Raw genomic sequence first — 15,468 nt, forward strand, 5'->3', positions numbered from 1 at the left:
GCCGAGTTTGCCTATGCCTGCACTAGTGGGACCAGTTAGTTGAATCTGGCCCTATGTTTTACTGCTAATTGTTGGAATAAGTTAATGAACAGAAGGTTGACTGGGCTGTACTTTCTTGCTAGCTAGTTACCCTCTGTAACTGCCAGATGCTGGTTTTCCCCAAACACAAGTGGCTTCAGGAGAGCAGCGGTCAATATATGCAGTCAGGGAGAAGGATTCCCTTTCTCTTCGCAAACAGGGGAGAAGACTGGAGAGCTGAACTTTTTCTGCAGAATGCTTGAAAAGGGCAAATGGCATATTCTCGCCTTTCCACCCTTTGGCTATTAGTGAATATACCAACGAAATTGGAATGGCAGGCGAAATTATTGGATTATGTAGAATTGTTAAAAAATGACAGGGAGAATCAGGAATCAGTCTGATCAAAGGTTCAAAAGAGAATGGGATAAATACAGATTATAATTAAAAGAACATTGTAATCATATGAAATCTTTGGCAGGCTTGGAATGACTCCTGCAAAGTTATATAAATTATGGATATTGTGGATAAACATAAGGTAGATCATAAATAATCTGCAGTTGATAAAGAAAACTTGGAACCTGTGATGGGGAGAGTGGAAGTCACTATAGGTGGAAGGAATATTTTATGTATAGAAATGTTTTCTTTCATGTATGTTATTTGTTTTGCTATACTGTTGACTGGTGATATTAAAATCAATTTAAAAGAAAAAGAAAAGAACAAATAGCCAAATCACGGGTGGCTAAAATCACACCTAGAAGGAGAAGTATCGGGCTTCCCATAGGACCTTAGACTTGTCCAAGTACAGTGGTACCTCGTGTTAAGAACTTAATTCGTTCTGGAGGTCTGTTCTTAACCTGAAACTGTTCTTAACCTGAAGCACCACTTTAGCTAATGGGGCCTCCCGCTGCCACTGCGCTACAGGAGCACGATTTCTGTTCTCATCCTGAAGTAAAGTTCTTAACCCGAGGTAATATTTCTGGGTTAGCAGAGTCTGTAACCTGAAGTGTAAGTAACCTGAAGCGTATGTAAGCCGAGGTACAGTGGTGCCCCGCAAGACGAATGCCTCGCAAGACGGAAAACCCGCTAGACGAAAGGGTTTTCCGTTTTTGAGCTGCTTCGCAAGACGAATTTCCCTATGGGCTTGCTTTCCAAGACGAAAACGTCTTGCGAGTGTTCCGATTTTTTTCCGCTCCCCCCCCCTTTTCTAAGCCGCTAATAGCCTTTTAGCCGCTAAGCCTTTAATAGCCGCTAATCCGCTAAACCGCTAATAGCGCTAATCCGCTAAGCTGCTAATAGGGTTGCTTCGCAAGACGAAAAAACCGCTAGACGAAGAGACTCGCGGAACGGATTATTTTCGTCTTGCGAGGCACCACTGTACTTCAAATCACTCAGAGAGCTAGCAGTTTATCCTGGTTTGCCACCTGCTACCTATGTTAGAGAGAGAGAAAGAAAGGGTGCAAATGAGTGACAAATAAGGAAAGTGCAGCAGGTAGCCAAGAGCTCAGCAACAAGACTGTTGTACCAGCTCAGTGTTAACGCAAACAGATGTCTTAAATAGTAGCTTTCAAACTTCCTGACTTTTCATGGATTTGTCAGCTGAGGATCTTCTGCAGAAGATTTCAGGGCAAATCCTACTGTCTTAGTTAGTAGAGGGGGGCCAGGCAGGTGCACAAGTGTAACTATAGTTTGCATAAACTAACCCCGTGCTCTGGAATACACTACACTCTCCTCAGACGAAGCAATGAAGATGGTGGATCAGCCATTTAAATGGTGGGTAGCACACGTCAAAAGCACATGGCTTTCTCCCTAAGGATCCTGGGAACTGTAGTTTATACCTCACAGAGCTATAATTCCCAGTATCCTGAGCAAAATGCGGTTCCCAGGATTCCTGGGGGGAGGAAGTAATCATAATAATAGTAATAATTTTATTTATACCCCACCAGTCTGGCTAGGTGTAATAATACATCAAACATAAAAAAACTTCCTGATACAGGGCTGCCTTCTGTTCCCAATGAGTATTGCCTATTATTGCACCCAGGACACATACAGTGGTACCTTGGTTTATGAACTTAATCTATTCCGGAAGTCCATTCTTAAACCAAAGCGTTCTTACACTGAGGCGTACTTTCCCACAGCAGCGGGGGACTCAATTTACACACTCAACAGGAAGCGGAACATGTTCTGCTTCCAAGGCAAAGTTCACAAACCAAAACACCTACTTCAGGGTTTGCAGAATTCTTAATCCAAGTTGTTCATAAACTAAGCTGTTCTTAAACCAAGGTCCCACTGTATTCCCAAAGGGCCTTTAAGGCAGTTAACAGGTTCTGTTGAGGTCTGGATCAAATTAAACCTTTTCAATGTGCTGCAGAAGTACAGTGTGGATATTATAATGTTCTGGGTAGCTGGGGAAGTATCTAGGGTGAGATCTGGGGGGACAGGCATGGGATACAGTCCTTTGCACGCGTTCTTGGGAGAGGGGTTGACAACTTTCCCCCCTAACAGCCCCTGTCGCTGTGCCAATAAAGGCAGCTTGATCTCTGCAGGTATTAAGAACATAGGAAGCTGCCTTATACTGAGCCAGGCCATCGATCCATCTCGCTCAGTGTCATATACCAATGTTATATATTTGATGTTAGCCGTCCTGAGCCTGGTTTTGGCTGGGGAGGGCAGGATATAAATAAAAGTTGTTTTATTATTATTATTATTATTATTATTATTATTATTATTAACTAGTGGCAGCCAACATTGTGTGTGCTCCAGATGTTGTTGGACTACAATTCCCATCAATCCCAGCCAGCCAATGGCCAGGAATGATATGTGTTGTCGTCCAGTGAGAGGAAGGCACCAAGTTAGCTGCCCCGGTCTACCTTGACTAGCGGTGGCTCTCCAGAATTTCAGACACAGAGTTATAATCTAGTCCAGGGGTCTGCAACCTTTAAGACAAAAAGAGCCACTTGGACCCGTTTCCGAAGGGAAAAAAACCTGGGAGCCACAAAACCATTGCGACATTTAAAGCATGTGCGCCACTGCCCTCCGATCTGACAGCGGGCGGGAAGGTGACGTCAGGACGGTGCGTGACTAACGTACGCACCACCCCCATGCAACGTCACAGCCAGTACAGCGCCCGCCACAGTGGGGAGTGTCGGGGGCACAATGCGCCTCCCCCCCTCGCTAGTATCCGCCCCGGAGCCGCAGCAAAGGTGTAAAAGAGCCACATGCGGCTCCAGAGCCGCGGGTTGCAGACCCCTAATCTAGTCCTTCCTGGGACCGTCTGCACACGAAACAGATCCTTAGCCATTGAGCTGGCCATCCCCCTCCCACACCAGTCAAATAAAGATGCATAAATTTCAGGGATTTAGGATATTATTTTAAAAATCCTGTTCTTCAGCCAAAAGAGTCTCCCCAGAGCAGCTTACAAATCACTAAAAGGGAAATGGCAGCGGTGGGAATTGCAGAACTGGTGACTCTCCCATGTTTGCAATTCGTGGGGCATGAGACCAATTTATCACGAGGAAAAATTGGGCGAGAGTGGAGAAAGCGCCCTCCCTCCCCCTCAACCACCCACGCTAATGGTTCAGCCCACGGACACCCCCCTCCTGACTTCGCACGACGGCTCGTTCCCGCCTTTAGTGTTTTTTAAATCCCCTGAGGGGCGCTGCTACGTCACGGACGGTCGGCACCGCCCCCGCCCCTTCTTCCCCGGCGTCGGAAGTGACGCCACGCCGGAGGCCGGGGCTTCCGGTGCACAGGCCACAGTGGCCCGGCTACCAATGGAGGAGCCCGCGGGGAGGTGATTTTCCTTCTCCTTCTTCTTCTGCTTCTCCTCCCCATTTCCCTCTCCCTCCCCGGCTCGCTTCCGGCGGCCCCCCCGCCTCGCTCGCTGCCGCTGCGGGAGCTGCTTTCCCCCGAGTCCGCGGCCGCTGCGGCCCTCCCCGCACTCTGGGTGAGCGCAGAGGAGGAGGAGGAGCGGGGGGGGGGTGAGCCGGGCCTTGTTTACATGGAAGGGGAGGGCGAGCGGGGAGAGGTTCCGCCTTCCTTTGGGCGGGGGGGGACTGAGGGTGAGTTTCAGGGCTTGGGGTGCGGGGTTTTTTTTTGGGGGGGGGGTCCTTTCCCGTTAGACCCACAAGGGGTGGGAACCAGCGAGGGGGTCCCGGCGCTCTCCCCACTCCCAGAGTCAGGCGGGTGGGTGGTTGGGGTTGGCAATGTTGTGGGCGAAACCTTTGGGACCAGCCCACTTGGCCCTGCCAGCTTCATCATATTTTAATGTTGTATTTTAATCTTGTTTTTAAGTGGTATTCATTCAACTATTTTATTATTGCTTCTTAGCCGCCCTGAGCCCGGCCTTGGCTGGGGAGGGTCGGGCTATAAATCAAAATTATTATTATTATTGTTATTATTATTATTATCATCCAAAGAATGTCGGCTATGCGCTCGGGCGCTTCCTGAGCCTCCCTAGAGAAAGGGAAAATGGGGAGGGGGATGGTGGGAGAGGTCCGTTGTAGGTTATTGGTGCCGGAGCTGCCTCTTTGTCCATGCACTGTGTTCCTTCCCACCACCACCACTCGCATGCGAATTGATTTACACCCCCCCCCCCTGCACCTGCCTCGGCATCAGAGTGGCTGCTCTAGCGTTAGGTATTACTGCAAGTGGGTGCTAAACGTTTTAAGTTGGCCTCCCTCAACCTACCGTAGTCACCCACGTGTGTCCAAAACATCGGGGATGGCAGCAGGCTGGAGTAGGCTGAAGCTTAAGTAGTGCCACCTGCGTGTGAGTCTGCGTACAGGTTATGCAAATACAGTGGTACCTCGGGTTAAGTAATTAATTCGTTCCGGAGGTCCGTTGTTAACCTGAAACTGTTCTTAACCTGAAGCACCACTTTAGCTAATGGGGCCTCTTGCTGCTGCTGCACGATTTCTGTTCTCATCCTGAAGCAAAGTTCTTAACCTGAGGTAATATTTCTGGGTTAGCGGAGTCTGTAACCTAAAGTGTATGTAACCTGAAATGTATGTAACCCGAGGTACCACTGTAATATCTTTTGGAAGGAAGCAGAATGCGTGTATTGCAGTAGACATACAGTCTACATTTAACTGTTCATAAGATGGGGGAAGGGTATCACCACAGAGTATTTAGCAGCAGATGAGGTCTGTGCGGAAAATTATTTAACTTTTATGTTTTGTGTGTACTGGTAGCATTTGCAATGTGGTACAGAAGGCACTTCTAAGTGGAAGCTTTTGCCTAGGCAGGTTTGAATGTGTGAGCTTCGCTTCTTGAGCATAGTTAACTGCCATACAGATGTCTTTGTCAACTTCAACTAAGTCTGTGGCCCCAGCCACATTTGCATAATTTGCTGGGACTTGGGTAGTTAAGGGATAGGTTGCTACAGAGCAGGCCACTTTGCTTTTGTTATGTTAGGTAGTCCCTATTCTGAAAGGAATACTCTTGATTTGGTGAGGAGTTATTTTACAGAGGGGGGGGGGAGAATCTGTGGGTTTCCAGGTGTTACTGGTCTGCTACTCCCATAATCCCTGGCCATTGGCCATGCTGGCTGGAAATGATGGGAGCTGAAGTCCAACATCATTTGGAGAGTCACGGGTTCACTGTTTCTTCTCAAGAGTTATGTAATTATTTGCTTCTGATTGAAATTTTCCCTTGTGTGTGGATATTACTTAAAGTAGCTTTGGACTAAGGCTCATAATTGTAGCAAATTATTTCTGGATATATATAGTATTCATGGGTAGTTCTGTCTCCTGAAGGCATTCTATAATCTTCTTTTAAAACTGGGCATTTCATACTGTAGATAAGTGCTCAACACAAATTTCTTACATTCTCCAAGATACATTAAGCTGATCTTGTATGTCAGAGCTGTGTCAAAGCATCCAAAGGACCAATCACCTTTCAAAAAATGAAGTTTCTCTGTAGTTGTTTCACTATCCGAGTCAAGTTGTTGTAGCAAAATAATTGCAGTAGTCTTAATGTCCTAATCTGGCATACCTAGGTTTGGGAACAGGTATTGAACTACTGTTACCCATGTGGATAATAGAATTCCTTGGTCCAATTCATGTCACACTACAGTTTGCCTAAGACAACTGAATCTAGTACAGAGTTAAACAGCTCCTAGCGGCTACTGTTGACAGTAATGAAAACAAGCAGGACAAGAGACTGATTTGGAGCAGGGGGAAGTACCTGATTCAGGTGTGAAGCTATTGGGCATCCTTCTCCAATCTGGTGCCTGCCAGATGTTTAGTATTACATCAGGTTGGAGAATGCTGGTACAAGCAACCCCTGATTTGAGTGGGAGTTGTGTTCCTGGCCCCTGTGTGCATCAGGGGAGTGCACATAAGCCTGTTCTGCCCTCTTCTGGGTCCAAAACAACCCCTCTGCCAGTGGTCACACATCAATTGAATGTGTGCTAAATAGTTGCCACCTGTATTGGGCACCTGTGTCCCCTTACACTGTGTTGACTGTCTCTCATGTAAATAAACATTGGGTGTGATTTTTAGTAGAATCCTGTGGAATCTACAAAATCTGTAGAATCCTGGAAATTGACCAATTAATTCTTATTTTATTTACTTAAGACATTTATTCACTTCCCTTTAGCCACAAAGGCTCTTAGAGCAACTGACTTAACCAATGATAAGATGATGCCTTCCCTAAGGCTTGCAATCTAAAAAGACATGGCATAGGAGGAAAAAAGAATGTGAGAGAGCAGGGAAAGCAAACTCAGGCACAAGCTCTTATAATGCACTTACATGATTCTGTCTGTGAAGATTCTGGATGTCCAGAAGAGCAGCAACTTCTTGCCTATGCCAGCTGTCTTGCCCTTGATAAAGAGAAGTCCTTCCCCAGGAAGCACTCTTCCTCACCCAGCACAGATGTGGGAGCAGAGCAGGCGACAGTGTCCACGCCAAAAGATATGGATGGCGCACAGTTCCTCAAGCAGCTGACTTAATGGCATTGGGATCTTCACATGAGAGGGCTTGATGGAGCCACCATCCTCTCTTGCCAAAGGCGGTGGCAGTTCTGGCTGTCTTGGCCTCAACAAACAACAATCCCACCTTGGCAGTACCTGTCTCCCAGATCAGATCTGGAAGCAGAGCAGCAGGAGACAGTGTCCAGGCCAAGAGGACGGGGGCTGTTCCTGCCACACCATCCCAAAGACTACAAAGACAATGTGGTTGCTGTAGTCGTGTATGGGTAGCACTTTGCAGTACTTCAGGCATCTTAAATGTATTACCATTCCAGGGATCAGGGCACCATGTGAACTAAAGAGTGTGGCATAATGAGTTTTTATACAACAGAATTTTATTCACTAACAAAGGATTGAAAGAGGCTTGGATTCTGAAGGGAGAAAGCATCCAAATATTCTTTTACTAGAAAATGAGGATTGTTGAGGATTGTATTAAATACTTGTTCTCCCATGTAACTGACCTTCCCACATAATGTTTCCATGTTGACTAGTTCCTCTGGCAGTTGCTCTAATTTTTTTCAGAGTGCCTGCCTCTGGAAAGCATATGTAAGTTGGCCTTTTTAGTAGTGTGTTAAAATTTCAGGTATAGTATTGCCGTTGTTGTATGCTCCAGACAAAAAATAATAATCAATATTCTACGACAGCATGAAGCCTGAATAGAAATTTCTCTCATGTTTCCCCTTTATATTCCATTAGTTTATACCAGGGGTGGCCAACTCCCAAGAGACTGCGATCTACTCGCAGGATTAAAAACTGGCAGTGATCAGGGCGAAGTTGTTGAGCTTTTTTTTTTAGGAAGGAAGAAAGCCCCGTGTTTTTTGGAGAAAGAAAGAGGAACAGCCACTCGCCAACGGATCGCTTGGGAGTACAGTGGTACCTTGGGTTACATACGCTTCAGGTTACAGACTCAGCTAACCCAGAAATAGTACCTCGGGTTAAGAACTTTGCTTCAGGATGAGAACAGAAATCGTGCTCTTGCGGCAGCAGGAAGCCCCATTAGCTAAAGTGGTGCTTCAGGTTAAGAACAGTTTCATGTTAAGAACGGACCTCCGGAACGAATTAAGTTCTTAACCCGAGGTACCACTGTGTATTCTTTCTGTGGCTCTCCTCTGGGGAAATGTGCTCCGAGCCTCAGAAGCCCAGTTATGTCACCCCTTGCTTGCAGAGCTGGCAGCCCCATAGCCATTTTCAAACACTTCCCCTTGTGGACTGTTCCCTCAGCCTCCCCATCTCTCCTCACCCTTGGCCAGCCCCAGGGGCACCATTTGTCTGGGGACCTTGTAGCCAGGGCTGCTGCAACAAACAGCAACTCCAGCCTTTGGAAGGCAGAGATGCGAGAGGGCATCAGAGGAGTGATGGGAGGAAAGAGGGATGGAGGCCAGTGTTGCCTGCGGCACTCCTGACCATCATGCAAGGCACCCCTGGGTGCCACAACACACTGGTTGAAAACCACTGCTGTAACTAATGATTGCGAGTGATACTAAAAGCTAGTAATTATCCATTTTCTTCTGCTTTCTGACAAATATCTACTGCCACAGAGAAAGAGTAACATATGCACTTGATGTAATGCTGCTCTCCTATGTGTAGTTCTTTAGCCTTAAACCATGGGTGGGGAACTAGCAGTGGGTAGAACAACAAGTGTAAATGTTAGGTTTGTACAGTAGGCCATGCTCTCCCTCTGCCTGGGGGGAGTCCTGAGGACCAGATAGGGAGGCTTGGAGGGCTGCATTTGTTCCCTGAGCCTGAGGTTCCCACCCCTGCCTTTAAACAGAACTAGTTATTCCTTAAAGGCTAGGCGAGAAACAGATCTGTGCTTTTAAAAAAGAATATTGTAGAGCTGGGGAAGTTCAGAAGAGGACAACCAAGATCAAGGGGCTGGCGCAACGCTACTAAAATGAAAGGTTACATACAACCTTTGGGGCGGCTTTAGGAAAGAGGTGTACAAATCAGACACAATGCGTAGTGTCTTTCATTACGCTAGAGTCCCCAGATTAATCTCGGCAGCTAAATGGTGGAAGAGTCCAGGCAGGCAAAAGGAAAAATGACATCACACCACACAGTTGAACTGTGGAATCAGCTGCCACAAGATGTAGTGAAAGGGAGAAAGCTTTAAAGGGGGATTAAACAAATTTATGGAAGATAAGGCTATCTGTAGCTACTAAGGATGATGGCGGTGTACTGCCTCCAGTCTTGAAGGCAGTACAGTGGTACCTCGGGTTAAGTACTTCATTCGTTCCAGAGGTCCGTTCTTAACCTGAAACTGTTCCTAACCTGAAGCACCACTTTAGCTAATGGGGCCTCTCGCTGCCACCACTGCCACTGGAGCACGATTTCTGTTCTCATCCTGAAACAAAGTTCTTAACCTGAGGTACTATTTCTGGGTTAGCGGAGTCTGTAACTTGAAGCGTATGTGTCCCGAGGTACCATTCTATGCCTTTGAACACCATTTGCTGGGGTCACAAGCAGTGGAGTGCTTTTGCATTAATGTGCTGCCTATGAGCTTCCCATAGGTGCCTGGCTGGTCATGCTGAGAACAAAGCTAGGCTAGATGGGCCTTTTGACCTAATCCTCCAAGGCTGTTCTTAGGTCGTTATAGGGTATGTGTGTGGACTTTTCCCTCTTCACCTTTCTCACATGGAGTAAGTCCACAGTTTTATTCCTAGGCAGGTATGTGGGGATAACCCCATAGGGCATAGGTAGGCGAACTAAGGCCCGGGGGCTGGATGCGGCCCAGTCGCCTTCTAAATCCGGCTCCCGGATGGTCCAGGAATCAGTGTGTTTTTACGTGAGTAGAATGTGTCCTTTTATTTAAAATGCATCTCTGGGTTATTTGTGGGACGTAGGAATTTGTTCATTTTTTTTTTCAAAATATAGTCCAGACCCCCAAGGTCTGAGGGACAGTGGACTGGCCCCCTGCTGAAAAAGTTTGCTGACTCCTGCCATGGGGAATTGATTAATGGTGGTTGTAATAATGGGGTGGAAAAGAGAAGGAACTTGGATGAGTGGGAGTGAGGAAGGGGACTGATAATCTCCTTAGTACTGTTTGCAAGACTGATATAAAGGATTTGGCTGTGGCACATTTTGAGGGTACTTGAACAAATTTGTGGTCCTTTAGCATTTATCTTTTGATCTTCATTCTCTTAAGCTGAAGGAAGCTGGCGGAGCTCAGGACAGGGCAAATCAAAATGCATGTTGGAGTGACCGCAATATCTACCTAACATACCGGTACTATAAAATTAAGGGATGGGAAATACTATCAGTTAACTGAGATTTTTCTCCCCATGATTTGCATTCTGGAATTTATATTTCTCACTGTTACTGGCTAATTTACAGTTGTGAATTTAAAAGAATCATTAAAATAGAGGTGCAGGTTCTAATGTGTGTGTGATGGACTAGCTTTTATTTAGGCAAATATAATAGAATATTACTGCCTTGTATAGGAAAGTCCCTGCTATGGTTTTATAGTCAGATGGGTGCATTATGTTCTCCAGTGTAACTTGTTAAGTTGCCTTGAGGATTATTGGGGATCAGAAGCCAAGAAGTAATATGGAGTTTAGAGAGTCTCTGGAAGCAATCATAAGGACATTTTCCTGGTCTAATTGAAATAGCTGATATTTATTTCCAAGTAAACATGCATAGAATCAGATTGTGTTTGATATTTGACTGTGTTTCCTGCAGCTAAACAGGTAATTTTTTTATGGATGTAAACCAACTCTGAGGCTGGAGCTGAGTGTATACTCCACTAGACCAGTCTGAGAGAAGTGTAGTATTTAATTCTGGCCTATTTTATGCACCTTAATCAGTAATTCTGATTTACTTATTGTGTTGATCAGAAGATGTAACTTGCAGCTTGCTAAAGCCGTGATTTGCTCATTTTGCTGATGAGCTCTTTAGAGAATGCTTCTAGTCATGGTTGCTAGCAGTAATCAAATGTAAATAGACAAGTAAGTAAGTAAATAAGTAAGTAAGTAAATATCGGTGTAGATAGAATTCTGCCGTTAGCTATTCTGATATCTCCTAAGGATTAGTGTGCTTTTAAATAGATAATATTAGGGACTAAGTCTAGGTCTTCATTAGTTGCTTTGCTAGTAATTTCCTGCCTTCTGAGCTTGGAATATTTGATGTGTTAATGTGATAACTTTTGGTGTGCTTATCTTTCAGTCCTTGGGCAAGAGGCAGGCATATCTCCCCATTTCACCATTCAGCTATTAATTCAGCCAGCTTGCTTTTCAGCTGTGAAGCAAGGGGATGGTGACACTTTAAAAGGTCATGGGAACCTGAGTTATGCACTGTCACTGCTTCTGCATAGAATTTAGTACCATTAGTTATACAGAGGTGCAATGTTTGCCAAGAAAGGTTATCATCCGGATGAGGCAAGTAAATGGCAGATGCGAAAGTTTGGGTAGGGTAAACTGGTAGTGGGCAGTGTGAAAAGGGGTGGTACTTTGCAGAAAAGTGACTTTTGGAAGCAGGTGGTAGAGAACAGTCGTATGTGTACAGAACACCATGGAGAGGAGATGCAAAGAAAGTAAAATGAATTTTATTTGAACAGTTGTGAGATACTGGAATCCTTACATATAGCAATATAGAAAGGTGGCATACAAATTAAAAGTGAAATTAAAAAAATGAAAAATCCTGGGTGGTCAGATCCAGTTTCCCAATGCTGCATCAAACTGAAGTTCAGGCCATAGGGATAGGGGTGTAACCAGTCGACTTGGAAGCATGTGGACAACCTGTCCTGGGTAGAGTTGCCTTCCTCCTAATGTACAAGCCATCTTTGACTGGTTGCCTTATCTCCTCTCAAGTAGGCATCAACAGGTTTTCAGCTTGGAGGAGCTCCTTGGAGTCTGCGTTTCTACTTGATGCACACTTGGCAGCTGTCATCAGGATTTCCTTATTCAGCTACACCAGCTCTGCCCCCTAGGAAGAGTCAGCCTGGCAAACTGTAATGGACTTGACACAGGGCTGTCTTTGAAGGCTGTTGAGGAACTTTGAGTACTCCAGCATGCAGTGGCTAGTTTGTTAACGAGATTGGGCCAAACGTGCCATATTGCACTGATCGTCAGTGAGCTGCACCACTTATTTTTGAAGCACTACTCAAAGTGTTAAGGGACGCGGGTGGCGCTGTGGGTTAAACCACAGAGCCTAGGACTTGCCGATCAGAAGGTCTGCGGTTCGAATCCCCGTGACGGGGTGAGCTCCCGTTGCTCGGTCCCTGCTCCTGCCAACCTAGCAGTTCGAAAGCACGTCAAAGTCAAGTAGATAAATAGGTACCGCTCCGACGGGAAGGTAAACGGCTGCTCTGGTTCGCCAGAAGCTCCTTAGTCATGCTGGCCACGTGACCCGGAAGCTGTACGCCGGCTCCCTCGACCAATAAAGCGGGATGAGCGCCGCAACCCCAGAGTCGGTCACGACTGGACCTAATGGTCAGGGGCCCCTTTACCTTTACTCAAAGTGTTAATTTTGATCCATAAAGTTATGCGTACATGGCCTGAAGGAATGCTTTCTCCGTTGTGTTCTCGCCCCATTTTTGCAGGCCTTTTGATGAGAGACAGTTCAGGGTGCTGCTACCATCAGATGCATGGCCCCCACTGTGCCTCTGGTCAGCCCTCTCCACTCCTTTAGAAAGATCAGAAGTGGAGTTAGGTTTAGAAGACCTTTAGAAGGACTTTTTGTCCTTTGTGAAATACTTTAATGAGAGCTGGAATACTGGAAACCCTTAACACTTCTAGGTGGGCAATTTGAATGTCTGCTGTTAAGATTTGTTATGTTTTGATTATTTTAAATTGGGCTCTTTGCATCTGTATGGTGTAGTGTACGGTTTTTAATTTTCGTAAGCTGATTTTCTCCCTCTGTTAGAAAACAAGGAGCAGACTGAACCAAATAGAAATTAGCACAATTAAAACAGAAGATGGATATATTTCTGTGGCACTTTTCAGAGTACAAAGTCTGTTTCCCGCACAGATTTGCAGCAGCTGGAGCCCTGTGAGGTAGACTGAATAGGGGGAGTGAGGCATGGAGCAGGGATCTGAACATGACTCCTGAAGCGACCTGGGCATAGGAATAATAAGCATTCAGTGTCTTACAAAAAAAGTGGTCCGCCTTCATTGCGTATGAACATCGCTACTTACTGTTTTAACTTTCTTGAATTCCCGCCCTGCCCCCCATATGAATTCTGTTGTTCTTTTCAGGCTATTTGCAGGCATTTTGTGGGCATTAAACTTACTCATATATTTTCCTTTCCCCCACCCCTTCCCCTGCCCCAAATTTAGGAGGCAGAGAAGTCAAATGAAGTCAAAAGAGCGATAAGAGTTGTTGAAAAAGAAAACGGACGTTACTCTCCTGCTCCGCAGTTTGGCTGAGCACTAAGATGTCTGTGGACATGAACAGCCAGGGCTCAGACAGCAACGAAGAGGACTATGATCCAAACTGTGATGAGGAGGAAGAAGATGAAGAACCTGGGGACATTGAGGATTACTATGAGGGGGTGGCAAATGACGTGGAGCAACAGGGAGCAGATGCCTTTGACCCTGAGGAATATCAGTTTACCTGCCTGACTTACAAGGAATCGGAGAGTACCCTGAATGAGCACATGGTCAGCTTGGCCTCTGCATTAAAGGTGAGCAGCACTGTGGCATGCGATGAAGGTGCACCTTTAAGGCTGCAAAACGGACAAGGAAAACTTGAACCGCTTGGTCTGCCATCAGAGCTGTAAGTGAAACATGACCAAAACTGCTGTGGATCTGGGGTGACTGTGTTTCCAGTTTCGCTTTGTGTGTGTGCCCCTTTTCACAGAGCACAAGTACTTTAATACTCGTGGGCACCAAATATGGCTGAACTCTCCTTTACTGACCTCCTAGTACTTAACACAGGCATAGGCAAACTCGGCCCTCCAGGTGTTTGGGGACTACAATTCCCATCATCCCTGACCACTGGTCCTGTTAGCTAGGGATGATGGGAGTTGTAGTCCCAAAACATCTGGAGTTTGCCTATGCCTGACTTAACACTTCTTGTTTAAAAAAGTTTCTAGTGCTCAGTGCTGTATATTTTTGTGGTGGTGTCTGTTCCAGGCTTAAGGTCAAATGGGATTTGGGGTAGGAGTTCTCTCCCTTTTAATCACTGTTCATACTGTGGCTCCCCTTTCTTCCCACGGTCTTTCAATGCTAATCTCCTTATCTGTAGTAACATCTTTGCAAATGCATCTCCTCTTCACTTGCCACTGCCGTTTAAGTCCTTTCTAAAATGACTGCTGTAAAATGCAGTATTGCAGTTGGTATAAACTCTGGTGAACTGCTGACATAATTATCTCTTTCATAGACCCCTTTCTTTTGCAAAGCATCTCAAAGGAGAAAGTCAATTGCACCTGTCCTAAGAGGATGAAATCTAGAATAAATAAGGCAAAGTGTTCTGCTGTGCTAGCTTGCATTAAGCAAAATGGTAGCTCTTGATCTGAGCTTCATTTTGGGTTGCTTAAGACTTCTCAGTGCAACTGGAAAGCACTGTATTTGTAATTCTTTGTTGCATCATAATTGGGTCTTACTTCTGCAATGCACATTTGGCCCCAGAAGTTATTGCAAAAGAGGAAGCCCAAGATGATATGCAAATAACTGAGGAGCTAAAATAGATTCCAAGTGAGTACATGGAGAAAAGACACATTAAAAGTTCCAGTTCAGCAATTTGATAATGTGTTGTGCATCTTAAGGAGAAATAATCATAGACTTCAGGAGAAGCAGACTGGGTCTCCTGAAATCCTATAATTACCATGACAAATGGATTGTTAGAGGTAGGCGCTGTTGCCTGCTGCTCTAACAGTGACTAATTGCTGGGGGGGGGAGAGAGAATTTCTATGTGTGTTGAAGGGAAGAGAACAATAGTGTGTAAGTATTTGGTTAATACTGCTTGGGCAGTAGCCTTAATCTAGAAGCTTTCAAGCCCTTTTGCAGATGCTCAGAGACAAGTTCAATTTCTGAGCAGAAGCCAGCATTTGACACTTGGTGCAAGGCATCTGGCATAATCATGACACATAGTAATGAACTGCCATGAAGTTAAACCACTAACAAATCTTATCACCAAGAAAGTAATGCACAGAATAGGTTTCTGTTGCTCATCTTTTAACAGCACTATAGACACTTGAAACCTCACCTAATATTCACCAGGCTAAGAGTTATGAACCAAATGAAACTCTGGACACAATAAATTCTGTGAAGCTTAAAGGTAAAGGTACCCCTGCCATTAGGGCCAGTCGCAGACAACTCTGGGGTTGCGGCGCTCATCTCGCTCTATAGGCCGAGGGAGCCATCAAGACATAATTGAGAACGGCAGTCTTGTTCTGTATGCGCACATTAAGTGCCTGATGTTCCTGGAAAGGACGGTGGAGCTCTGAATTCTCTGAAGGTGTGCTAACAGATGCATGGCCCACTCCCACACTTAAAAGTTCATAGCTTCATTGTGGAATCTTACTTGCTCTTTAGAAGCTGTTTTTT

The 15,468-nt window shown here is 45.5% G+C and overlaps 1 protein-coding gene across 2 annotated transcripts in view; it reads left to right on the forward strand.

Moving 5' to 3' along the window:
- The first annotated feature begins 3,717 nt into the window (after positions 1-3,717).
- ARIH2 (ariadne RBR E3 ubiquitin protein ligase 2) overlaps positions 3,718-15,468 on the forward strand; it is a 36,854-nt gene continuing 25,103 nt past the window's right edge. Inside the window, exons 1-2 of one of the 2 annotated variants that reach the window (XM_082210183.1) lie at positions 3,718-3,808; positions 13,258-13,604. In XM_082210183.1, coding sequence (XP_082066309.1) covers positions 13,356-13,604 — 249 coding nt within the window. In that variant the 5' untranslated portion in view covers positions 3,718-3,808; positions 13,258-13,355. Of the gene's footprint in view, positions 3,809-12,593; positions 12,718-13,257; positions 13,605-15,468 lie in introns of those variants that run through there. The other variant, XM_082210184.1, reaches the window with a different exon arrangement.

The sequence above is a fragment of the Podarcis vaucheri genome (genome assembly GCF_965113315.1).
Source record: "Podarcis vaucheri genome assembly, chromosome: 2".
In the NCBI taxonomy this organism is placed as follows: domain Eukaryota; kingdom Metazoa; phylum Chordata; class Lepidosauria; order Squamata; family Lacertidae; genus Podarcis; species Podarcis vaucheri.